We start from the raw sequence: 27,548 nt of genomic DNA on the forward strand, positions 1-27,548 counted from the left end.
TAAAACAAGCTTATTCTTTATTTTATTTTCTATTAGTCCATATAAATTTATTGTCCCTAAATCCTAGATTTATCATGCTATAGTGGTTAACAAATTCCAAAAGAATTAATATTTTGTTGTTATTCACATGAATCCCTTAAGTTTTTCATTAGTCTTGGTTACTTCATAAAAATTACCCCGCGGCATGTTAATCATACACCATTATAGTCATGGTAAAAGGCATAAAATGCCCTTGAACTTTTAGATTTAATACAGAAATACCCTCCGTCTATCTACCTGCTCCTAAATATCCCCGACGTCAACCAATTGGACCTACTTTGCCCTTATTTTTAATGGCTCCATTTCAAAATCCAATTAATCAATTCACTTTGTTACGTGGCACCCTATCATTAGTCATCCCTATAATTAACTTAAATTAACTAATTCCCAATCCATTACCTGGATCTACCTACTAAATCCCGACCCGCTCGAATTAAATCCCATTACATCAAATGAAAACTTCTCCGAACCCATTTCATTTCCAATCAGCTCTATCTCTTCTTCCTCTTCTTATTAGGGTTCTTAGAAAATGCAATTTTCTTCTTAGTTTTCCTCAATCAATCAGGTACATTGTTGTTTGTTTCATTCTTTTTTGTTGAAATACCGGCATCCTCTTCTGTTTCTTCTCCTCAACAAGTTCAGTCATATGCATGTAAGCGCAGATTGATTGCAAGACATTTCTTGTTACGACCCCTGAGAATGGTGGACGTCGATTCTACAAATGTAGTTGTCCTGGGTCAAACTCTTGTGGTTATTAGGATTGGATCGATGATAAACTTCCACCTCACGTGTCAGTGATGACCCACAATAAAAAAATTGAGTTGGACTCGATTCGGAAGGAAAAAACCATTTGAAGAAGATCGTGATGGATATGAGTGGTATTGAAAGTCAAGAACTCAACAAAGTGTCTAGCAATGATTCAGATTTGAAGGATATGGCTGCTACTTACTAAAATTTCTGATTTGAAGAAAGTTTCTACCTTGGAGGATAAAATGTCAAACTTGGAGTTGAAGGGTGGTAATGAAAGTTCAAATTTGAAGAAAGTGGACACCTTGGAGTTGAAAGGGCATCAATTGATAAGCCGACTTCTAATTTCTTGGGTTGTTTTTGTTGGTTTTGTAGTTGCCAAGATGATGTAGTGTGATGATATTGTTTGTTTGTGTTAGATTAGTATTATGAGTTGGTTAGGTTAGTTTTATGAGATGGGTTTGTTGTCCAATGAAAGAAATCTGCAGATTTAGTAGTTTAGGAATCTGTAGGTTAATTGTAATGTAATGTTTTCCATCTTGGTGTTTTGCTTACTAATGAACAATATATGTCAAGAATTTTGCATTTTGCTCTTATTTGCTTGCGTTAAGAATTTGCATTTAGAAATATATGGTGCAACCCACAAGACACAAGTAATGTAAATCAACAACATATAAGACATCTTCATAGATGACTAGCAATAGCATTGTCTACAACCCACAAAACACTTAAACATTGTTCAACAACTAAAAGAGTACTTCATTGCCATTGACATACATGGCAACCCACAAAAACTAAGCACCCAAAAACTTTTTGGAGTGAATCAATCATCCACTTCCAAGATTGATTCACAACAAAAAACAACAAAATATGAAGTTTCATTGTGCCATTACATAGCATTGAGAAAACTGGAAAACAACTACATAATGCAACGACTTCTGCCCTAGTGCTTGCTCCTCTTTGCCTTCAATCAATCTTTTTCTCATTTTCTGCTGCCAACTGATTTCAGGTCGCACATGGTTTGCTTCTCCAAGCAAGCTTTCTTTTGCCCTAATAAATGAAGTGCATATTTTTTACTATAATATTCGCGCCTATTAGCATTTCAAAAATTCTCGTGTAATGATTTGAGAAATTAGTAGTTAATTATAAAGGTAAAACATAACAAATAGATTTTTTTTTTATTTTTTTGAATATGCTAAATTGGACAAGTAAAATTTAAAATTTATTTTTAATATAATAAACAAATAAAATGAACAGAGTAGTTTAAAAGACGAGCAATTTACTTCCTATTCTAGTTCTAAGAAAAAAGGCACTCCAATTTGATACCATGTGGATTGTGGGGTATACTTGGGTGGTATATTGACAATTATGCCCCAACTAGAAATGTTCGCATCTTCCAAAATACAGTATTGTTTTTTTCCCTATAAGATTTTAATCAAAGTAGAAAATTTGGAGAAAGATAAATTGAGACAGTGAGTGAGGTAGAAACCCTAAAGCTGCATAGCTTTTATCGCCGCTCTCGTCCTTACATAGCGTACTTCCATCTTTTTTGCTCTTTCTTTTTATGTCTAATTTTCAGGTACCCATCTTTCTCCTCTGCTCAATTTTCAGATTATATCGCCTTTTTATGCTATAATTAACTATGAATTTGTGCTATATATGTGTTTTTTTTTTTTTTTTTTTTTCAAATTGTTGTGTCTAATTGATTAGTTTTTGAGCTACTTGGCTGGTGTTAGTTGAGATTAGGTACAAGAGAAACAGTAGGGTTTTAGGTACTTTGTAGGGCTTTGGCAATGTTGATGTTATTGAGGTTTTTGGTTGCATAACTGTTGAGATTTGTCTTGGTGTTCTCGTGTTTGAAATTTATCATAATTTGTGGTTTCTGTTTGCAGATCGTTCAAATTATACCCAAAAAAAAAAAAAAAAAAAAAAAAATTAGCTAAACTGATTGAATGAAATTTAGGGATATTTATGAGGCGTTTGCCCAAATTTTTTTCCAAGTTTTTGAGTTTTTTTTCTTTTTGAAACCATATCTGTTTGAGTTAAATTTGCTCTCGTGTGACCAGGAGATCACGGGTTCAAGCCGTGTAAACAGGCTCTTGCAGAAATGCAGGGTAAGGCTGCGTACAATAGAACCTTGCAGTCCGACCCTTCCTAGGAACCGCACATAGCGGGAGCTTAGTGCACCGGGCTGCCCTTTAATTTTATCTGTTCGAGTTAAAAAAATAATATTTGTCAAGTAGAAAGTGGTTGAGGGAGTTTATCATCTAGTTCCACTCGTAAATCTTTAGAAAAAAAAAAGTAAAAGCTTCGATAATCCAAGGACATTTCATCTTCCACAAACATTTTCTGGCTCCTTAAGCTGGGTGGTGGGTCTTTACTAGATGTGTAAATGTACCCCAGTCTGTGTCGATGTAACACAGGTAAGATGGTTTCTAGTCCATTGAAGCGGTCTTCTCTCTTGGGATTTGCACTATTTCTTAGCGTTTTTGGGTAAATTTAGTGTTCCAAAGATTATAAATAATATTGGGACCAAGTGGCTCGCTTTCCTCTTGTCAACAACAACAACTTACCCAGTGTAATCCCACAAGTGGGATCCGGGGAGGGTAGAGCGTACTAGTGTTGTCGAAGCCATGCTTAAAGCGCGCTTAAACCCTGAAGCGGGGCTCAAACACATTGAGAGCTTCAACTCACTTAGTGAGCGCTTTTGTGTCGTCATCAAGGCCCTAAGACATACTTTTGCTTGCCAATAAGTGATTCCTGAAGAGGCTACACTAAACAATTGATATTTCACTTTACCCTTTTTTTTTCCAGCTTTGTTGTCCATATATTTGTTATTCGTATTTATAATTATAAAACTTGTTCTAAACGTATATATTTGTATTTTTTTTTCTATTTGTGCTGTTTTTCATTAAAGCTCACTCTTTATTGCGCTGAAAGCCTCAACAGCCGTTAGAACTTGTTGTGCTATTCTCTTTTGATAACATTGGAGTGTACGCAGACCTTACCCCTACCTTGGGAGGTAGAGAGGCTGTTTCCGATAGACCTTCGGCTCAAGAAAAACATTTCAAAGCAGGTCGGAAAAATAAATAGCGAATTTGAAAAAGCCATGGCTAAATACTATAGAAAGCCGCTCTCCTCTTGTCCTCTTTTGCAATTGGTGCTGCGTACTAACCTTGTCAAAAAAAATTGGTGCTGCGTACTAAGTTTGCTTTCTACGTGTTGTTAGATGGGCGTGAATCTAGCTGAGTATAACCTTTAGGGGGAGCAGTTTGCTCTGTGTACTTAATGATGGGACTAGTTAAGCTTTATTACTTGTTGAGTTAACACAGTTTTTTTTTTTTTTTTTTTCCTTGTTGGTGTTGGTGTCTATACTTTTTAAAGGTAATTGTTGGTTTAGCAATAAAGATTCATGCGCGTTTACTTTTTGATGGTTGGCTCTTTATGCTATTCTATATCTTTGTAAATCTTGTGTTGGCCTTATTTTTTTTTATTTTTTTTGTTTGGCACTTTTTGACCAACCTTTTTGTGATGATTGCATACTGCGAAAGACTTCAAGCATATCTTTTGGTAGAGGATGCGTGGTTTGTTGAATTTAACCTTATGTTACTGGATATATGTCTTTAATTTTGTTGTTATTAGGTGAAGTTAAAACTGTTGTTAGTTTCACCAGATATTATAACAGCCAGCCTTCTTATTTGTTCTTTTTGGTTTTTGTTTGTATCAAGTAAATGAATTTTGTTTTAATAGAGCACAGTATAGTCAAGTCTGAAGTGAACAAGTTTGCACCAGCTATACAAGCTCCCCTTAAACTCAACTTTCCTTTTCATAGCTCAAGTGGAATTGCAACCTTCTTTATAGCTCATGCTCTTACTCCCCTAATTCTTATTTGAAGATATACCTACCAGCCTGAGGTTGTGAAGTAACAAGTTCCATAAACATGAGTAAGAAGAAACCACAGGTGTTCCTTGATGTTTCTATCGATGGTGACCCAGTTGAAAGAATGGTTTTTGAGGTATCAAGCTGTCAACTAGCTGGCTTTGTTATCCCTAAAAATATTTATTAGAACTCAGAGACATACTTACAGTTGACTCCCCTTGATTCCTCTTATTTGCAGCTTTTCACTGATGTTGCTCCAAAAACCGCAGAAAACTTTCGTGCACTTTGTACAGGTGACAAACATAAGAGTGCTGCTCATGTATCACATATTAGTCTAAGTTTTTTATATTGGTTTTCTAGTTACATTTTATTCTGTGACCTTTTATCCTGCCCGTATTCCGCTGAATTCTTCCCTTTAACATACTTTCGACCTGCATTCAGACCTTATTTGTATTTCCTTGACTTGTGGTTCCATAACATGACTTTGGGTTAGTGCTGCAAAATATGTGGATAAGTGATAAACTCTATCAGACAGATAGAATGGGGAGTTGGGGACTCACTTTGAGTAATTCTTAGTTCTTCTCTCTTTTTGAAGATCCAAAGTTGTTTTTTTTGGTGCCAAATTGTTACATACCATTAGATATTGAATATCTGTGAATCTTTCTTGCTGTCTCTGAATTTTCTCTTAATTGTGCTAGAATACTTTCTTTTATGATGCTTGCCCATGATAAAGTAACTACCCTTGACATGAGAAGAAGTATAAGTACTGTACTTTAAAAAAGGACAAAAAAAGAGGATAGATAATGAACTTCCTGGAAATATTTTGTAAGCTAAGTGGCAACTCCAAGTAAAAAGAAAATGTACACTCACCAGCAAACAGTTTATGGATAAAGAATTACTTGCAGTGCAGGTGACAGGTACATAAAGTCTACTAGATGTTAACTCTCTTCATGGAAGTTTGTCAGCTCAGTTTTAATACTTATTTCCTAGGATTTTTTTTTATAGAGAAGTGGTTCAGGTCACCTTAACAACTTCCTTTGCTGGGGTATTGGCTGGTTGCTGTTGGCTGTTGGTTCAAGGTGCCAGGGTTGTTAGTTCCTTATAGATAATTTGGTGACATGACTAGTTATCCAGTGGGGACTGATCTTTGTCTTCTTCCTTTTCATAGATGGTTTATCCATCTGCATGTTAAGTGCTGTGGTATCCTCAACTGATATAGGAAGAAATTGTTATTCTTCAGGGGAGAAAGGACTCAGCTCTAAGACAGGAAAACCATTGCATTATAAAGGAACCTTCTTCCATCGCATTGTCAAGGGATCTGTGGCTCAGGTATGTTTGTAGGTTCTGGGTAAAATGGTTATTGACATGTAGTTTGAATGTGCACCATTGCACAGTTACCTTAAAAAAGTGCTCCATTACACAGCTCTTAGCTTTGTGGTTGAGCACGGGTAAGAAGAGGCGTTTCTTTTAGTCAGATATCCTTTTTTATGCTGTAGGATGCAGGGCTGATGGTCACGACTGCATTTCTTGTGATGTAGTTTTAAGGTTGTGCTACCTGAGTTGTTTGTCCTCTGTATTGATGAGCTTCGGCATATTATAAGGCTCGTTTTCATGTACTTTTATAATTGTTAACTTATTGTTTTTCCCTTCTCTATTTCAGGCTGGTGACTTGCTGAGACAAGATGGTATGCCCCTGATCAACATACTACATTAAGTTTTGTGTATACTCAGCTGTTGGTCAGCTAAAATGCAGTGTTTGTTTGTCTAATCTTAGTTGAAGCTTAAGTCCTAATTTTGGGTTTAGTTTTGACCATTTATGTTTTTGCCCTAATAAGAATCTGTAGGCTCCCCAGACCCCCCTTGTGGGACTATACTGGGTATGTCCTTGTAAGAATCTGTTGGTGAAATGAGATCAGCAAAATTGAGGTACCTGCATGCAGACAAAGACAATGCGTTTTTTTGGCGTAGTCTTTCTACTAATTGTAAATTGTGTTGCCTTTTGTTGAGTTGAAAATGATCCTCATATGCATATTTTAAAATGTAAGAATTTCTCGACTCAGTCAACAAATTTTGCAAGGCTGAAGGAAACTGCAACAGGTTCTGGTTAAAGTTCCGGAGTTAATGTGCCTACTTCTTTGCAGGGAACTATGGGGAAAGTATCTATGGAGGAAAGTTTCCAGGTGAGACCTCTTTTATTGTTTCCACCTTTATTTTGGAATTTGCCGCATATCTTATGACTGCTTGATGATTGTCTCATTTACTGAATGAATGCCCTACTATTTTTGGGAGACTAAGATATAATGAATAGTAAATCAAAACGCAAACAACAGTGTGTATTCCTTTTAGCAAAAAATTATCTTGAAAGAAAATGGGTTTCCTTTTGTATTGCCTGTGAAGGTTGGGGCTGACTTTGATCTAATTCTACGCTGCTTGGGAGCTTCAATCTATTGGTATTGGACATTGTTCCTCTCAGATAATGGTAGGGGACATGAATGCTATGTTGCCTGTGCTTTTGTCGATATTGTTTTTGGTTTTCTAATTTATAATAGTTTGAGAATTCGAAATTTAAATTGCAGTTCTTTTTTTTCCTAGAGATTTAAGCCTTGTTTTGATTGTTCTGTGTGGTTCATTTTGTTCAGAACAATCCCAGGGAAATCTATTATAACTTTACTGCAGAACTGAGGTAATTGGTTATCAGATCAGACCAGTATTCAGCTGTATGGTAGAATTTCTGATTTATTTACCTAGAAAAAATGTCATGAGGGCAAAAATGCGGATTGGCAAAACTTGGCAATTTCTATTGTAGAAAAAAGCCTGTTTGTACTTTTATGGGTAATAATACTACCGTAATCTGTATATAGACATCTTATGTTCGCTGTATATTGACACCTCAATTATTCTCTCGGTCTAGGTAATCTTCTTACAGAAGAATCTTTTGGAAAGATTCAGTAATGGATCCTTTTTATCAATTTCTACATACACAGCTTCACAGGCAATTGTAGTAGGTTATGTTACTTTTGGAAATAATGGCTAGGGAGAGGGCATACTTTACAAATTAAAACTATCTTGTTGGTCTCAGTTTTATAGTTCATGGTATAGTGCACTTCATATGTAATTACTTCTCCGTCAATTGTATAAATGAAATGTGTCTAGCATCACCTTTTGGAGGTGCATTATTTGCAGGGCCCTCTAGATTTATTACTTTATGTGACATCTTGAACTAATTAAATCAATTTCTTGAGAGAAAACTGTAACAAGTGAAATCAATTGAATATTTCAGATGAGTCGCCGAAGATAAAACATGATTCCCAAGGCCTACTATCTATGGCGATTGCTGATCGTGATGCACGTGGTTCTATATTTGCCATCACCTTTCAGGCTGACCATCATCTTGACAGGTTTGTTATAATTTCTCAACAAATTATAGTGCCTCTTGTAGATGCTGATTGTAATTTCCTACTCTGCTGGAAGTTTGCTTTTATGGATTGCTGCATTAACCTTTTCTTTACAGGAAATGTGTTGTCTTTGGGAAACTTATTGATGGCCTTGAAGTCCTTAAGAAGATTGAGAATGTGGGAAATGAAGAGGGAAAGCCTGATGTAACTGTGAAGATAATCAATTGCGGCGAGCTACCTGATGGTGAGACTTCTGAAGTTTCATTGCTCTTGGAAGTTTGCTTTGAAACACTCCTTTACTGTTGTTTTCCCCTGTAGTTTTTGTTGATTGAAAAGTCTGCCGGTTATGAGGCTTTATTGATTTTACTTCTCCTTGTGCAGATAAGAGAAAGCTAAATAAATTGAAAAATGGGAAGCACAAAAAATCCTCCAAAGAGAGAAGGAAAAAGAGGAGGAGATACTATACATCAGAATCAGAGAGCTCTACAGATAGTGATACCGAGTCTTCTGAGTCTGATAGTGATTCTGACTCAGATGTATCTTCTGATTCTGAACTTAGCTCATCAAGTGATGATAAACGGAGGAAGAGAAAGAGATCTAAAAGAGACAGGCATAGACGTGCTAAAAGAAAGGAGAAGCGACGTGAGAAAAGGCGCAAAAGGCGTGATAAGAAATCAAAACGCAAATCAAAAAGGTTTCTCTTCAGCATTCTATCCTTTGTCCCATACTTTGTTAAGTTGTGCAGTTCCATATGTTCAATAATGGGTAATAACAATTGGAATATTTTCATTATCTCCGAAGATAATGATTTTGTGCCATCTCTTAAATATGTGGGTGAATTTAAGAGGCTAAAGTTCTTTTTCTTCTTTTCTTTACAATATTCTTTTACAGGGCATCAGAGAGTCTTTCAGAAAGTGAGAGTGGACGTGAAAATAGTTCAGAGGATAATGGTTTAAGACGAGTTTCCGAAGGGAAGCACAAAAGTATGGAAAAGAAAACAGGTATTTCGAAGAACCTTGTAATTATGCCCTCAGTAACATAGACATACTCCTAGATCATATTGGGTTCAGGAGTCAATTCTGTAGTCTGTATATGTGATTCAGAATTTACTCTTTTGGATGCATGAAAACTCTCTCAACTTGGGAGCCGTAAAAGATGAGAACCTGAATTTGACATGCTTTTGAATCTCATGCATTTTCATAAGATGGTTCCATCCAGTATAATTGCAGCAATAGGCCATGGGCAAGAACGTAGTTAATTAACTGTAGAAAAATTTGTGTAGTTGTACAATCAGAATAATAATTTTCCGACTGATTGTTAAAGTTTATCTGTAGCATTAAAAAAATACTCACAAGCAAGCAAGTGTAAGGTTACTTCAAATAACAAGCGTAACTGCATGATTCCTCAGAATCATTGTATTTGCTAAGTCTTATTTGAAACTTTTCCAAGTCAACGTTCTGTGTTAAGTGTGTGCAGTTGCATTCTTTGAATTTGTTTCACAACAGGCGAGGTTTCAATCCTATTATGAGTGAACATTTTAATTCAGGAGGGGGGCAGTCTGCAGTTAATCTTTTTGAGTTATTGACACTGTTGTTCGATCTTCTTTTATATACACCTATGATATCAGCAACTGACCAGCAAATTCCATCACGTCACTTTGTGATTTTCATGAAAATTAGATAATTTCTGGAGCTCTCCTTTCTCTCTGTTTCTCGGTGTCCTTTCGTGTCCTTCACTTGTTGCTGTCAAGTCTTGATTTCTCTATTTTTCTTAACTCTCTGACGTTTTATAAGATTGTTTCCGGTTTTGTACAGTTCTTTCTTTGATGGTACTACTTATGATTCTTCATCTCCATCAAAAAGCTTTTATTGTACACACTTTCTAGTAGATGGATTATGTACTGAAAATCTGTTATTTGCAGAATTTTGGCATTTACAATGTGCAAGTAACATTTAATCTATACTGGTCATATTGCAATCTTCTTTATTCTTTGAAAAATCTATATGATGTAAATCTATATGATGTAACTTGCTTGTGGGTAACTGGTTTGCGGACACTTTGCAGAAGGAAATCATTCTCCTTCGCTTGAGGAGGGAGAAGCATTTTCTCTTCATCACAAGAAAGAGGCAACTGACATTTTTGAAGTAGAGGAGGTAGAATTTCCCAAGGAAAACGGAGAGCGTCAAAGCAATAATACCAAAGTGGAAAATAGATCTGATAAAGCTGTTGATAGGCAGCCTGATGTAGTAGATGATCACCCGGGCAAATCGAGGTTTATTCTTCATTTCTCATTGCTATTCACTTATTCTTTATGCTTAATGGTTCTTGCATATTCAGAATTTTATTAGAAGTCAATGCAGGAGCAGGAGTATAAGTCCCAAAAGGACCATGAGTAGGAGTATGAGCATTAGTCCTCGGAGGAGTTTAAGCAGAAGTCGAAGTGTTAGCCCGAAACGCAGTGTGAGCAGGAGCCCAAGTGTTAGATCCAGACGTAGTGTAAGCAGAAGTCCAAGTGGCAGTGGAAGCCCTCGTCGCGTTTCACAGAGGAGGAGCAACAGCATGGTTAAGAGTGGCAGTGGTAGTCCCGCAAGAAGCATTAGTAGAAGCCCAGTGAGAGGCAAGAGGGGAGGAAATGTCAGCGTGAGTCCTCCAGTGAAAGCTCATTCACGACGAAGGAGCAGCAGAAGTCCCTCAGCATCTCCTAGAAGGCGACTTACCCCAAGTCCAAGTCCACCCAGAACCTCATCAAGGAAATCATTGAGATCAAAAAGTCGAACACCAGTTAGATCTTATAGGAGTCCAAGTGGAAGCCCTGTTAGGCCTTCTCGAAGGAGCCCAAGCAGAAGTCCTGTTAGGTCTTCACGGAGGAGTGCAAGCAGAAGTTCAGGTAGGGTTCCTTCTAGGCTTAGGCCTTCTGCAAGGAGTCCTAGCAGAAGCCCTGTTAAGTCTTCTCGACGGAGTGTAAGCAGAAGTTCAGGTAGGGTTCCTTCTAGGCGAAGCCCAAGCCGAAGTCCAGTTAGGGCTCCTAGCAGAAACAATCGACGCAGCTATTCAAGAAGTCCTGGTAGTGTCGGTCGTAGGGCAAGATCTCCTGTACGTGGGAGGAGCTCTTCAAGAAGCCCTTCGGTGGATGGATCTCCCAAGCGCGTCAGGAGGGGAAGGGGCTTTAGTGAGCGTTACTCTTACGTCCGTAGATACAGGAGTCGGTCTCCTGATCGGTCCCCTGTTAGGCCATTCCGTTATGGTCATAATGAGCGTGACAGGTGAACATCACATGCCTTTCTTAATATTTACAGGAAACTAAAATGGAATTTTTTTCTCATTAATATACATATTAACCTGTGGCTTTTTTTGGAAGATATTCGAGATACAGAAGATCACCTCGGCGTTACAGGAGTCCGCCTAGAGGAAGAACGCCGCCCAGGTATGGTGTTTCTGTTCATCTGCTATTTTTGTTAGATTTATCTGTCTGGGATGCTAATCTGTGACTGCCTAAATGCAGATACAGAGGCAGAAGAAGCCGCAGCCGCAGCCCCTCTCGTAGTCCCGTGCGTTACCGAGCTCGTCGTTATAGTCGAAGCCCCGTACAAAGTCGTTCTCCTGTGGGCAGATACCGCAGGTCACCATCAGCTGAGCGGCGTAAATCACCTTCTCGGAGCAGAAGCCGATCAGAGTCAAGATCATCTGGGGGGTCACGATCACCAAAGCAGGCCAGCAGAGATAAGTCAGTATCATCCTCGGCGAGTCCCCCTGGGAAGGCAGGTCTAGTTTCCTATGGAGATGGATCTCCTGATTCGGGATAGGTAGTAGAACCATATATGTAGTTGCTGGGTAGTACTCTGGACATACTTATTTGGGTTTTCACCATTTTGCGACTATGGCTTGGACATTTTGAAATATTTCCCCTGTAGTGGGGCGTGGACGACGTGTTGGATATTTAATACTTGTGTGTTTGGTTTGTCTGATTTATGCCTTGAATAATTTGTTATGCACTGCTAGTAGAATGGGTGTAGGGAGTAATGTTCACGCTGTTCGCTTACAAAATATTGGATGATATTCATCATGCAATATATCTTGGATTCCTTCACGGAGGAATTCTCGGTTTGACATGACTATTTTGGAAGTCATTTGTTGGTTTTGCTTGGCCTTGACATCTTTCATGGCTTGAATTTGCAGCAGCAGAACTTCTATTCGCGCTCATGGAACTTTTTCACCCATTGATATTCTGCGTCCTTCTCTCTTTTTCCTTCAGATATATTTTAAGTAAATCTTGTCTTGCCTTTTTTAATCTGTGGGAATGATAATCTTTAATGTTCTAAGGAGAACTGGGAATGTCATTTCAGCTCGCTGGCTACTGCATTTAGCAGCAGCACAAAAATATTTTGATGCCACTGCCTTGCAATTCTGTATGAATTTGTAAATATCAGACCCATATGTGTGATTACACTGGGTAAGGCTGATGTTTTGAGCTGAAGGCAGAGCTGTTTTGCTTTCTACTTTGGGCGGGGGAAGCTAGGGGGTGTTTGGTAAATATCTCAAGTGATTATAAGCTAAGTTAGCCAAAAGCAATAAGTTGGTCGTTGTTTAACTTGTGACTTTTCGGCTTATAAGTACTTTTGATTCGACCAAACTTCATGTTATTTTATTCTTAATATTTTTGTTAGTTCACAAAATACCCTTTTCATAATAAAACCTGAACTTATTCAATGTTCGTTCTTTTCTATAAAATTTAAGGGTATTTTGGTTATTTTACCAATTAAAACATTTTTATTTATCAAATACATTAAGTGCTTATTTTTAATTTCGACACTTTTATTGGAACATGTAACTATTTAATTATAAAATCAATTCAACACTTAAAGATTTTATCTATTTACAATAAACTAATTCAAATGGGCGCACTCAAAACTTATCAATCATTTATAATCATCTAACCTTAAACATTCTCTTAGTTTTGTGCTTTGTGTTGGGATGGGAGGGAAGAAAGGCACTGATATTATTTCAATATCTACAAACTAGGTAAGCTCAGGTTGAGAGATGTAATTTCGTTTCCCCTAAGATACTTGCTGCTGGTCTCAAACGTTGGAAGGGTATTTATTTTGGTTTCTATGTCACGAACTTTATTTTTGCTTTTCTTTCTGTACATGCTTTTAAAATTATCTTGGTTTCACTTGGTTGGGGTGACGCCTGAACGAAAGAAAACTCCACATACCGGAAAAGAAATTGACCTTATTCCTAGAACGGAATATAGACATTGGTACAACAGGAGGCTCGAGAGTTCCAAATTGGAACTTTTGTATTTTTCTAAAGATTTGTCTTATGTTCCAACTCCCAATAGGTGGGGTGTTTGTTCTCTAATCAAATATAAACCCTGAAAAATGTGGGGTTTGGTGTTTGGTCGCCAAGTTGTCTATTGCTTGTTTATGGATTTAACAACAGTTTAAGGGTGTGTTTGGTATGGTCCAATTTTCTCATGTTCGTTTGGTTGAAATTTTTGGAAACATTTTCTTTAGGACAAGAAGTTCTTGAAAAATGGGGAAAATGACTTTCCTAATCAAAGTAGGAAAAACAAGTCCACAGTGGCATTTCACTAACCACCAACCAACCCACCCCCCAACCACTCCCACAACCCCGTGCACACCCTCCCAAAACCAATCCCACAACCCCACGCACCACCCCCTCCAAAAAAATTCTTTTTCAAAAAAGTTTCAAGGCCTTTTTTTTTGGTGGGGATTTTCTACGCACCCCCCCCCCCCCCCCCAAGTCTCGAATTCTCTACTTCATATTTAATTTTACTTTTATAAAAAAATTATAATGTTGGAAAGTTTGTGTGGTTAAATTTGGTGTGGGGTGGGAGCCAGCAGATGGGTAAGAAATTTTTTCTCATTTTTCATAAATTTTTTATAAAAGTAAAATAAAATATATACAATAGAAAATTTGCGAGGAGGTGGGTGGGTGGGGGGTTAAATGGAGCGGTGGTGTGGGTAGGGGTGAGTGAAGATGAAGTGTGTATTGTGGGTGGGTGCTTGGGGTGGGGTGGGTGTGGGGGTTGGTGTGGTATGGAGGAGTGGGGTTGGGGTGGTGTTGGTGGGGCTTGGGTGGGTATTTTCCGAAAATGTTTTCTACCAACCAACCGAACATGAGAAAATAAGTAAGAAATTCACTTATGTTCCACTACTCAACCGAACATGAGAAAATAATTGGAAATTCACTTATTTTCTACTATCCAACCGAAGGTGAGAAAATAAATAGAAATTCGCTTATTTTTCAAAAACACATTTTCCGTGAAAAACATTTTCCTCCATACCGAACACACCTTAAATGGTTGCCTTATTCGGAAGTATCCATATCTATTTTCAACATCTCGTAGCTTTTTGACTCCGTCTTGAAGATCTCTTCAACTACATTTCAATCGCTGCTTAATGAAATTCTATGAGCATTTGATTGGATTCTCTCCACTGTTTATGTCTGTTTGACGACCTATTCTTTTTCTCCAGAAATGCAAGAAACACATTTACTAATTCAAATATTTTAGAATGTTTCACATACTTAAACAAGGATAATTCGCTTCGTTCTTCCTAAGTTAAGTGTGGCATACTATTTTAACGAGTACAAATTTATTAAACTTTTGATATCCAAGATTTAACATACTAAATGAATTCTTCGACCTATTTTAACGAGTACTAATTAATTGAAAGCACCTTTTATCTTTTCCAACTCCCTGACGTTTAGAAGCAGCGGCTGGTTGCTGAGGATTGAAAAAAACACTAGAAGGAAAATTGCTGGTTTTGAATCCACTATACCACAAGCTAATCAGGCTTTGCCTGATAAGGTAATGAATTTAGTAGACTTCCGTGTTTCTCAAGTTTGTAAAAGTTATCACTTCCAGAAGGTTTTTAATGCTTTGGTCCTTGAAAACGACCGAGGTGCAACAACAAACATCAATCAGGCACTATTACTAGCTAGTTGGTGTCGTCTATATAAGCATCCGTTTATATTGTTTGTTTGTTCATAACTACATTCGTCTTGGTTCTTGCAGATTATGATTTTTTTTATTTTTTTAAGATACCTGGCTCCTTTAGAGCACCTTCAATTGTTATAATATAGCATGTTCAAGCATATATATGTAGAGATATACATATATGATGTGGCCAAAGACCTCACTAATTTTTTCCTCTAGTGTGTATGTTACTTGTATCCTCCATGACCCTTCCTAGTTTTGTTCAATTTTATATGAACATACATCCATTGTAAATATTTGTATACCTATTGTGAATATGCTATTTCACCACGCAAAATAATTTTGATGCCACTGTCTTGCAATTTTGATATGAAAAAGTAAATTGTTTTTAGCTGAAGGCAAAGCTTTCTACTTTGGGAAGGTACCCCGAAGTGTTTATAGGTTAAAATCAGTCAAAAGCAATAAGTTGGTCCTCCCTAACTTATGGCCTTCAGCTTATAAGTACTTTTGATTTGACCAAATTCTTTACTATTTTATCCTTAATATTATTATTAGTTTTCCAAATACCCTGCCAAAATAAAATCCCGTACTTCCCCTTCGCCTCTTATTCATCGTTCCTCCTTTTCTTTACAAAGATACTTTTAAATTTGTGGGTATTTTGATAATTTTAACTGTTAAACAATATATCAGCATTTTTATTTATCAAATATATTGATTGCTTATTTTTAGCTTAACGTACTTATCTGAATATTTAATTGTTTATTAATAAAATCAGTTTCAACATTTGAAATATTTTTTTGCCCTTAAAGCTTTTATTATCTATTAAGAATCAACTAATTCAAAGGGTCTCAATGCTAGTTCTGAGCTTTGTGTTGGGATGGAAGAAAGGCACACAAGCTATTTCGATATTCACAAACTAGGTTAGTTGAGAGACATAATATCATTTCCCCTAAGATACTTGTTGGTCTCAACATTGGAAGGGTATTTGTTTTCTATGTCTCATGACCAAAAAAAAAAAAAAATCCCGTTGTCTCGGCTTTTATTTTTGCTTTTCTTTCTGTACATGTTTTCAAAATTAAATTAGTTTCACTTCGTTGGGATAACAAAAAATTCCAAATCGGAACTTCTTTTTTTGATTTGTCGATGTCCCAATAGGTGGGGTGTTTTTTCTCTAATCAAATATGAACCATGAAAAAATGGATGGCCACTTGTTGGCAAGTTGTTTCTTGCTTGTTCATGAATTCAGCAGCAGTTTAAATGGTTACCTTATTAGGCAATATCCATATCTATTTTCACTGCTTGATGAAATTAAATAAGCGTTTGATTGGCTTCACTATTTCTGTCTGTTTGACGGCCTATACACATTTACTAATTCAAACATTTTAAAATGTTTTACATAATTAAACAAGGTAATTTATTTAACGAGTGCTAATTTAGTAATATATTGACATCCAAGATTTAGCATACTAAATCAATCCTTCAACATACTTAAAAACTAAAAGAAAAACTCAAATATGCAAGCTCAAAATCTTTAATTTTAGGTAGTCTGGCATCAGAGGGGCGAAGGGCAACATTTGATGATCCGAAGATTAGTGAGAGTATTAATTGATATTAATTAACATTAGTAAGTGTAATTTAGTAAAACAAACATTTGATCAATGCTTTTTAAGAGGAGTGTAAAATGCGTAGTGGACAAGTGAAAAGAAACGAAGAAGTAATACGTAGCTGCTCAAGCGTTCATATAAAAATATATCTCGTAATATGGCCTCTCAATCCAACACAAATTGTAAGCAAGTCCAAAGTAACATACTCTACTATTATTTCGCTTTTTGTTAGAATATGACAAAATCTATACTTAGTTTCGATGCCCGGATTTTCAATTTATATATGATGTATGGAAGCCAGTTATTATTCCCTAACAATACATACATAAACTAGGTCGAGAAAATCAGAATGAATGGAATAAAACAAAACTATCAGAAAACAAATGAAACTAGGTCGAGAAAATCAGAATGAATGGAATAAAACAAAACTATCAGAAAACAAATGAAACTAGGTCAAGAAAACTAGAACGAAAAGGACAATGAACAAAACTATCCGAAAACAGATAATCATCATCTGTCCCTTGACGCTGGCCTTCTTCATTACCATGGCGACCTTTTTCTACACCAAGTTGTGGTTTCCGCATGATCAGAATACTACTAACAGTTATAAATGTTCATAGAGGATGTCGCTCAAACAAATGGAGAGAATTTTGAAAACTAGAGAAGCACTGGCAATCACCTGAACAAAATCAAGACGATTAGATGTACTGTCCATCTCTATGCCCAATTCATTTACGATCTTGTCCTGCAAGGAACATATGTTGATTTAACTACATTTTCCTCCAAAGGAGTTTCAATAGAAGATTGAGAAAATTAGTAAAGCTGCTGCATTTGTTAAGTACCAAGAAATTCAAGCAACCGATTAAGCAGGTTACACTAGTAGTAACTAAATCTCACATGTGCAAGAAGTTCATCATGCATGGTGAGCCCGATATCTCCAATTCTAACTACACTAGCACTAAGCTCGTCTAGCTCATCATCCTGTTGCCTGCACAGGGCATCCATTTTGTTGTCAGACGTGCCCCAGAAAGTAGCTGCAATCTACTCCCATGGCTAAATAAAGAAAACAGGATTTCTGAAAGTTTACATGATGACTGAGAATAAATAAAAATGAAAACCATGAGAACGCCATAGTACAATATCAAATAGAAGATTCTGCCACATAGTCCATAGTGTAGGAAATCAATCCGTAATCTGTATTGATGTATGAAAGTCCTTATATACAAAGTAGGTATAATGATACTAGGCTAAATTATAGGACCTAATTACAATACATAAGGAAGGGAATATTTACATAAGGAAGGGAATATAGGGAATATTTACATAGTCTATCACACCCCCGCAGTCGAAGCGGGAGGTTGTCGTACGCTTAGACTGTCTCTGAAATCATCAAAGAGCACGCGCGGAAGACCTTTAGTGAAGATATCTGCGATCTGGTAACGGGACGGGACGTGAAGAACACGAACTTCGCCACGGGCAACTTTCTCGCGTACGAAATGTATGTCCATCTCACATATGTTTAGTGCGTTGGTGCTCGAACCGGATTACACCGATAGGTATATGGCACTAACGTTATCACAATAAACCAATGTGGTGTCCTGGATGGGACGGCGGAGCTCCAAGAGGTTGCGAAGCCAACGGGACTCGAGAGACGACATTAGCGACGCCACGATATTCGGCCTCGGCACTCGACTTGGACAAGGTAGGTTGCGTTTGGATGACCGTGAGAGGAGGTTATCTCGAGGAAGACACGATAACCGAGAAGTTGATCGGCGAGTGTGCGGACAACCACCCCAATCGCGTACGTATAAGAGACAGAGAGCGACGGAGGATTTGTACGGATGGAGACCAAACTCGATAGTACCTTGAATGTATCGGATTACGCGTTTAAGAGCATGCGTATGGGCAACCTTAGGATCGTACAGTGAAGGCATACTTGTTGAACCGCGTAGGAGATGTACGGTGCTTGTGAATGTGGAGTGCGTAAGCGCGCCAATCTTACGATATTGGGTGGGATCGTATGAGGCGAGGGCCGGCCGCGGCACCGTTTGGAGTTGGTGTCGGCCGTACGTCGAGCGGGCTTACGGTCGTGCCCGCACGCTCTATAATATACCGCCGTAATTCTTCGAGAGAGAAACGTGCCATGTGAAGTCCGGTAACGACGTACCCGGAAAATAGTGAGAGGGCCCAAATCCTTCGTAGCAAATTCGGCACTGGAGAGACACGATGGATTTCCGAGAGCATCCGAGGAAGTCATGTGAGAATAATATCGTCAACATATAGCGAGAATGTAAGCAATGTCGAACCTCGGCAATAAATAAAGAGAGAGTGATCGGATCGGCTGCTGTGAAAAACCAATGGTGGAGACATAGTCTGTGAAAGCGTAGGAACCACGCACGGGAGCTTGCTTAAGTCCGTACAACGACTTCCAAGAGACGGAGACATGATGGGGATGCTTGGGATCCTTAAACCCAATAGGCCGATGCATATAAACCGTCTCGTTGAGATTGCGTGTAGAGAAAGCATTCGACGTCCAACCGATTTAATGGGCCAAGAGGTGTGCAAGTGCGCAATGCTCAAGACGGTGCGAATAGTAGGCTGGTTTGACAACCGGATCGAAAGTCTCGTCGCAATCAACTCCAACTCGTCGAGACACCTCCATCACGTACAAGACGGGCTTTGTGCCGCTCAAAAGAACCATCGATTTCTTTTTATGACGACAAATCCACGTAGAACGAATAAGATTCACGTCGGGGGACGTGGAACCAACTCCCCCGCGTCTTATTATTAGTTAAGAACGTTATATTCATCAACCGTAGCGACTTTCCAATTGTGGTCATTTAGAACGCGCGGGATTTCGCGGGATAGGCGAGATGGAGAGAAGGGTTGGAAGTATTAAGGTTGAATGGTTGTTTGGGTTTGAAGATCCCGCGTTGGCCACAGTAACCGTGCGGGAGGGGGTTCTTTGGCGGTGACGGGTGGGGCGGTGGGGGTTAGGGACTGGCAGGGCAACGACGGGTGGGGCGGTGGGGTTTAGGGACGCGGCGATCACGGGGCGGAGCCGACGGTGGGAGGGGCTGTTTGGCGTGTCCGGCTGAGGCGGCGACGGGTGAGGGGTGGACCAGGAACGACGGGAGGAGTAGGTGGAGACGAGAAAATGCAAGGTATACGGGGAAATTCCATGGTCCCCGAAATTCATAGGAAGATGGGGTGGGGGAGTGCGGTTTGGAGAAGGAAATTGAGTTTCGTCAAAGATGACATGCCGTGAGATGATGATTTTGTTGGTGGACAAATCATAACACTTATCCTCTATGATTCAACGGATAGCCCAAAAAGACACACGGGGTGGATCTCGCAGAACTTATGAATAGTCGTAGACGGAAAAGAGGATAGCATAGACACTAAAAACCGGAGATGAGAATAGGAGGGGGTTCGTTGATAAAGAACTTGCGTCGGTGATTTGTGCCTAAGGACTTTGGTAGGAAGTATATTGAGGAGGTATGTGGCCATTTGGAGAGCATGATGCCAAAAAGAGGGGGGACGGAGGAGTGGACAAGAAGAGTGCGCACTATGTTGTTAATGGATTTAATTTTTCGTTCGCTTTGCCATTTTGAGGAGATGTATGGGGGCAAGAAAACCGAAAATTTATACCATTTGAGGCGCAAAAAGATTGAAAATGCCCATTTGCGAATTCCCGCCCATTGTCACATTGAATGTTTTTAATGTCTCTTTCGAATTGAGTTCGTATTAACGCCTTAAAAGATAGAAAAGTGGAATACACTTGAGACTTGTTAGAGATAGGAAAAGTCCAAAGAAAATTACTATAATCATCAAGAAAGAAAACGTAATAGCGGTGCCCATTAGAACTTAAAATAGGAGATGTCCATAAATCACTATGAATGATGTCAAATGGCATAGTAGTAAACGACAACGAATCATAAAATGGCAATTTAACATGTTTCCCAAAGGACAAGAGGTGCGAAAAGAAGTACGGGCCTATTACATTCAATTAAGGCATTACTACGAAGAGAACTAAGGATAGCTTTTCCGGATGGCGAGGCGGGAATGCCACAAGCTAGGTGATGCGGCAAGGAAGGTGGATGGTGGAGTGGACCATTCCGTGGCATTGAGAGGATACAATTCCCGGTCTTGCTCTCACATCTCATTGTACGGCTCCCCCGTCGGTAAATCCTTCACGAAAACCCAAGAGGATCAAACTCGACGAAACATTATTATCCTTAGTGAATTTACGTACGGAAACAAGGTTTTTGATGAGTTTTTGGAGCATGCGAACATTTCGGAGACGTAATTGAGCATTAGGTGGGGGAAGGGATGTATGACCATAACCTCGAATTGGAATAGTGCTTTACCGTTACCAACAATAATGCCGAAATTATTGCTCAAATTAAAATAAGACGTGAGAGTACTGAGTTGGCGGTCGTGTGTGGAAGTCGCCCGGTGTCCGTAGCACGGTGTCATCGGTTGATGCATGGATAGAGTGTGCGTAGGCCGCACGTCTGTCGGAGTGTATCCCAGAGTTAGGAGGAACGTGCGTGGCATAGGCTGCCGGCCGAGGCGGGGACCGCGCGAAGAATGCCGGCCCCGGCCGCGACGTGGCGGGTCGCTGGCCGCTGCCGGCTGTTGTCTCGTCGGATACGGGCGAGGGGGCGTGTGCCTCTTTGGGCGGCCGAGCGGACGATGGTAGCCCCCGGCGGTGGTGTCCGTCGGCCACCCCGACGGGCCTGCCATCGGATCGCACCTCGGCCGCGGCCGCTCGCCTCCGCGGTTGGCGTTGTTGTTGTTATTTTTGCCAACATTGGTTAGAATTCTGCCACGATTATTATCACGACGGTTAGCGGAATTATTGTTACCGCCGGCGGTGGAGAGAGCATCATTATCAAAGAGAGCGCGGGGTTGGAATCACGGGGCACGTTCCTTGGGCGCCGCGTCTTCGAGCTTGAGTCCGGAGCACGGCCGGAGAAAGAAGGCAAAACATCTTTTGTTGAATGGTGGTGACAAAGTGTGCATACGTCTCCCGTGTAAGCGGCGAGGAAGTCGCGGGGACCGACGTTGATCGGACACGGGCGACCCGACATTGGCAAGGCGATCCATGAGAGACTTGAGCCTATTGTAATAGGCCATAACGAGCCGAAGTCGGCCATTTTTGTGGTGGTGAATTCGGTTTCAGGTACGCCGCCGAAGTGAGTGTTTATTATCTTGGAAAAGTTGAGCAACGCGATTCCAAGCCTCTCTCGGCAACATCATCCGCCACGAGAATAGAGGTAAGAATGTCATGGGAGACGGTGGCGTATATCCGTTGAAGGACCGCCGCATCTGAGGCGTTTCCGAGTGGAAGGTTAGCGGCCTTTGTTGCGTCATACGCGGTGAGTTCGGCGGTGTCGATGGGTGGTATGATGTGTTCGAGGACGAGCGAACGCGGGCTAGGACTTTGAAAAGGGTCGCCCGTTCGTGATAATGGCCGGTTTCCATGTCTAGAGTGATTGGGATTAAGGATTTCACATTCGTGACGGTTAAAAAGCGAATGAAAATTTTTGTTGTCGGCCATGGAAGGGGAGAAGAGGAAGGAGGAAAGGGACGGCTAGGGTTAGGGTTAGAAGAGAGAGAGGTGGACGGCTAGGGTTTTGGAAGGAAACCTAGTACGATACCATGTAGGAAATCAATCCGTAATCCGTATTGATGTATGAAAGTCCTTATATACAAAGTAGGTATAATGATACTAGGCTAAATTATAGGACCTAATTACAATACATAAGGAAGGGAATATTTACATAAGGAAGGGAATATAGGGAATATTTACATAGTCTATCACATAGTTAATTAACGTCTTGCATAATTTAGTAGGTATTAATGAAGTTGAGCAGACAATTTCAGAAAGCTAAAAGGACAAAGGCAGACTGGTTATGATTATGACATAAAGATCTTGGGGACGTTGATGATACATAAAGAAAACAGGCTTTCTGAAAGTTTACATGATGACTGAGAATAAATAAAATTGAAAACCATGAGAACGCCAAACAGCTATCCCCAACTTGAGTTTTACATAGAGGACTATGTGAGATTTAAGTGTGGAGGTAACACTTTTTGTGCTTAGTCCCAGTCTAGGAAAAAAATTAAATTATTGGATGGCTGTGTTCTTTTTTTTGGTTGGTCTCAGTGAAATAACGTGGGTGTGCTATGTAAATAATAATGAAACAATTTTTTACGAGCTCTTTAGCAAGAGCTCAGCTAGGAGTAGTTTCTGCTTCTAGTCGACTTAAATATTATTATCAGGATGCATAATATATGTTAAATGTTTTTTTTTGAAAATGGTAACTTGTATATTTAAAAGAGGCCCTAGGACAGTGCCAGAACAATAGATACAGTCACACAGAGAAATAAGGCAGCAGATCCAACTATGAAATCCTAACCGCTACAAAGCACCTATCAGATCTACTAAGGATATACCTCCTCCACAAAACATTCTTTACACCAAAAATGAAGAAGAAAAAAGCTCTTCATCTTAAAATTCTGTACAGAGCTACTTCTTCCTTCAAAAATTCTTAAATCTCTTAATTTCCAAACTCTCCACATAAGGGATTTAAGTCACTATTATCTATATGTATCCCACCCGTCCCAAAGCCTACACTACAACCTTATAAAAATCCTACATGATCTCAACCCAAAGACTCCTACATTAGTGGAGAACCACATGATAATCAAGATTATGGCAAATTCTGGTAGCTGGAGCTACTTCTTTGTTGAGAGTGAGCGGATTTTTCTATCTTTTTTTGTTCTATATCGATATGAGAAGGCATTTCCTCACAAAATATAAATGGATCAACTGCATGCAACACTTTCCGTGACAACTACTACGCCTCAATCTCAACATTTTCAATGAGATTGGATTATCGATCAGTATAAACATGATATTTGAGGAAATAAATGCAAGGAAGATTACCTCATAAGAAGCAATTGTCTATCTGATTCTGATGATATGAAGTCATCATTATCTCGGGCAGAGTATGCATCAGATCGCTCATTCTGATCAGAATCTGGCAGTCTCAACAGTTCATTAAGATTAGATGTACTTGTCCCATTTGACTCCTTTACTACTGCTTTCCTCATGCTTCCTACCTAATTAAATTAGCTCTTTTATTTTAAGGAAAAAAGGAGAATATATATATATATATATGGCATCAACAGCTATACTTGAGCACGGGCATTGCTGGTCCATCTTCTTCTTTTATCAAGCTCGATATGAACAATACCATACCAAGAAGCAGATCTCGTTGCAACAACAATTGTTTTGTCCAATTCATCCACCTTCTCATCAAGAAAACAGGAACTTAGTATCGATAAAAGGATATGAAGTTAGTTAAAGGTGCAGAAGATCAATATCGAATCACATCCCCAGAGAAAAGATCGACAGATTTGTCAGTACAGATTCATAACCCGAGCTTAAGAGTTAAGACAGGTGCAACACATTAAAGAAGCTAATTTTTTTTTTCCAAGACTATTAGAATATTACTAGATAGTAGAAGATGAACTTAGAGATTCTTGAATTTGCTCCTTGACAATATCAAAGGGATCTTGAGCTGAAGACATGTTCTCACCAATAGTACAATGTTTACCTGCACAAATCATATAATTGTGAATATAGGCATCAAAACAAAGCAGTAGTTGTAACAATTCTACTCAAACGAGAAAGTTTGATCCACGAAATCGAAGAATAAAAGCTTAAAGTTGTCTTAGAAATAGTACAAAATGAGATGTGCCAAAATAGTGAAAAGAAGCAAGCTTTACTTACGGTATTTTATATCATTTGAAATTATCAAAATTCAAACTAAATAAACGCAGCGTCGCCAGAGAATGGACCGGAGAGAAGTTTGAAATAGGCCATTAACGCAAAAACAGAAAGAGAACATGAAATTGGGCTGATATACAATAAAGGCCTATGTGCAGTACATATTTAGGCTTTTCTCTATAGCCCAAATACAATCAATCAAGTGAAAATTACATCACAGGTCAAGCTTTTAAAGTTTGACACATAAATAGCACAGCTTTTAAAGTTTTTCAAAAATAACACCATATATATATATATTATGCTTTCTCTCTCATCCTATAACTCCAAAATTCATCCGTGTATAGCTTTCAAATTGAATTTCCCTTTCACCCTCAAATTCACTCTATCCCCCTCAAACCCACTACTATATGCTTTAGGATAAAAATTGATGGTGCTTTTGGTGGAGTTTTAATAGCAAAAATTTATGAACAACGATAATTTTAAGGAATTAGTCCCTCCCCAACCCGCCCTAAACCCCTTTCTCTCGCTAAAATAAGTATCCCAAAAGTCATAAATTCTTCTATGCTTTTACTATTGACATGGAGAAAATGAAATTTTTGTGTGAAAGAAGCAAGAGCATTCTATACAGTGGCGGAGCTAGGAATCTGACTAAGGGTGTTCAAACTTATAAAGTAATTTTTTTTTTCAATGAGTGTGGTTTTGAGTTTTCACTGAAAATTTTAGTTGAGTAATTAAAAAGCAAGTCAAACGTACTTTGATTTTGAATAAAGCTAGTAAAATTATTTGTGCTTCACGCGGTGTGAAAACAAAAGAAATTTAAAATAATACTCTTATTTCAGTCTAGCAATTTCAAGTAATTTAAAATAATACTTTTATAAATTTAGCAGAGCACTTTCAAGTATATATATATATATAAATTAGTACATATTAATGAAATCTAGAATATAAATATTTTTTGTTTTGGCTTATTTTAAACACTTTTTAACTTAATTTAAGCTGTTTTTTATTTTTGTCAAACACTCAAATAAGTTAAAAATGGCTTATAAGCTGGTTTGACCAACTTATAAGCCAATTCAAACAGGCTGTTAGAAAGATTATAGATCGTTAAAAAGGGAATTGGCAATGTAAATTGGCCTTTGAGTTGACAACCTAGATATAATTCGAAAGAAATGCAATGCTTGTCAAACAAGCTTTGCTTTTCAGTAAAAATAAAAATGCTTAACACAACTGTTTCAGCAAGGAATCGAACTCATGGCCCCAGCCTCACTTTGAACACCCTTCACTGTTAAGCTACAACTCACAATTGTTTCAAGGGTGTTCATTACTCGGTATATAACAAGATATTACAAAATTTTACCATATATCCAACATAATTTTTCGGCGAAGGGTGTTCGGCTGAACAACCTTGCTATAGTGTGGCTCCGCCCCTGATTCTATAAAAGATCGTAGTTTGCATGTTTAAATCTTAAGTTGTTGCATTTGATTTCTCATAATTCTTCATTTTTCTCAATTGGTTATTGTATCTTGGTACTTCTTTTTCTGTTCTTTCTGAACTCATGTATATATCAAAATGTATATTACTAATATAGCAGTAATATTATGAGTATAATAATATCTACTAATTATACTAGTAATACTATGAGTATAATGATAGTTATACTTGAAATATACTATATATATTACCTATTCAAAATACACCATGAATATTTCTCTAAATAAAAATGCATAAATAAACATAAACACATATATATATATATTATACCATTATTATACCATATATAAACACATATAGAAGTCATTCTAATGTATCTTTTGGAAGGAACATAAAACATAATCAAACTATAGCTGACACGATTTATAAACTATAGTTGACACGATTTGTAATTTCAATAATGTTGCTAAACTTTTGTAAATATTTTAAAATAACGCACAATTATGTTTTTTCCCCATAAATCAACTGGCCCATTTGATGCATTCAACTCTAGATTTTTTTTTGGGGGCAATTCGCAGGAATGCCCTTTTTTTGGGGCGGTCTTTAATTTTTTTCCCATTAAATTGGTGGTCTTTAATTTTTTTTCCTTCGTTAGAACCCTTGGTTTCGGGTTCGAACCCCCGCTCATTTAAAAATATTAAAAAAAAATTGCAAAGCAAAGTTTCTACCTAAATGACTTTCATGTTGTTTTGCGTATTCTCAGCATGGAAAGTCGGCAACTCATCCATGCCACCGCTTGATTTTTCAATCGACCCACTTACGTCATCATGCACAACCATCACTGCTTGCAATTTTACAAACATCAAGCATTTAGAAAACAGAAATTCAAAAAGCAGCAAAAGCGACTTGAAAGTTCTGCCTTAAGGCAGAGTTTTGAAAGCAAAATACTGCCTTGCGATTTTTTTTTTTTACTGAGCTAGGATTCAAACCCAGAACCTTTAAGTATTAGGTGAAGGGCAAAAATTAAAGACCACTAAGGGCAAAAAATTAAAGACCACCCCAAAAGAAGGCCAATCCACGCAAAAAAAAAAAAAAGAAAAAAAAAAAGATTTTTTGTAGAATTTTGGCTGGGAGATACCAACTGAGTGAATGATTGCCATGAAATCAACAAATTTTATATTAATGGCAAGATCATGCTCATATTGGTATTTCTAATTCAAAATTTGGCAAACCTATAACAACAACAACATATCCAGTGAAATCCCACAAGGGTGGTATGAGAAGGGAGAGTGTACGTGTAACACCTCGTGCATTCCGGCTAAAGTTCGACTCATAAGACGGGGGTATAATGGAATCAATATGATGAGTATAGGAAGTGTTTTGAAAACAAATCAAGTCATAAGAAGAGTATTTGGGCAAAGCAAAGTCGAAAGCCTTTCTACGGAGCATGTTTTTAAGTGAGTTAGTAGAAGGGCTTACTTCAAGCGACTATAATTCCTCTATTAATTGAGAATTTGGGAAAACTTTCTTGATGGGTCAAACGGACATCTGTACAAAAAGTTATCGCCATTTTACTGAAGGGTCGCAGAGCAGGCTAGTGAAATACTGCCTGTAAATACGGATCATATTTTGAAATACGGTCCATATCTTGGGGCCGTGTTTAGTGAAAAAATCAGCTTCGACATTC

At 38.3% G+C, this 27,548-nt stretch overlaps 2 protein-coding genes across 8 annotated transcripts; one reads left to right on the forward strand and one right to left on the reverse strand.

Annotated features, from left to right (window-relative positions):
- Nucleotides 1-2,204: 2,204 nt before the first annotated feature.
- Nucleotides 2,205-12,175, forward strand: LOC132029756 (peptidyl-prolyl cis-trans isomerase CYP95). 7 transcript variants are annotated; one of them, XM_059419096.1, is made up of 14 exons: nt 2,205-2,365; nt 4,682-4,801; nt 4,904-4,958; nt 5,906-5,994; nt 6,326-6,350; nt 6,807-6,845; nt 7,946-8,063; nt 8,177-8,304; nt 8,442-8,754; nt 8,952-9,061; nt 10,125-10,332; nt 10,409-11,323; nt 11,419-11,484; nt 11,563-12,175. In XM_059419096.1, the coding sequence occupies exons 2-14, from the start codon at nt 4,727-4,729 to the stop codon at nt 11,861-11,863; spliced, it is 2,442 nt and encodes an 813-aa protein (XP_059275079.1). In that variant the 5' UTR covers nt 2,205-2,365; nt 4,682-4,726; the 3' UTR covers nt 11,864-12,175. The 7 variants fall into 7 exon arrangements, with proteins under 7 accessions (XP_059275079.1, XP_059275080.1, XP_059275081.1 ...); XM_059419097.1 differs by having other exon boundaries at nt 10,421-11,323; XM_059419098.1 differs by having other exon boundaries at nt 10,427-11,323.
- A 4,648-nt stretch (nt 12,176-16,823) lies between these two features.
- On the reverse strand, nt 16,824-24,034 carry LOC132069259 (syntaxin-61-like). The gene is made up of 4 exons (XM_059462666.1): nt 23,584-24,034; nt 17,523-17,613; nt 17,305-17,370; nt 16,824-17,184 (listed from the first exon to the last, which is right to left on the reverse strand). Exons 1-4 carry the CDS (start codon nt 23,748-23,750, stop codon nt 17,074-17,076), a joined length of 435 nt encoding a protein of 144 aa, XP_059318649.1. The 5' UTR covers nt 23,751-24,034; the 3' UTR covers nt 16,824-17,073.
- Between the last annotated feature and the right edge of the window lie 3,514 nt (nt 24,035-27,548).

Source organism: Lycium ferocissimum, chromosome 9 (genome assembly GCF_029784015.1).
Source record: "Lycium ferocissimum isolate CSIRO_LF1 chromosome 9, AGI_CSIRO_Lferr_CH_V1, whole genome shotgun sequence".
Lineage (NCBI taxonomy): Eukaryota > Viridiplantae > Streptophyta > Magnoliopsida > Solanales > Solanaceae > Lycium > Lycium ferocissimum.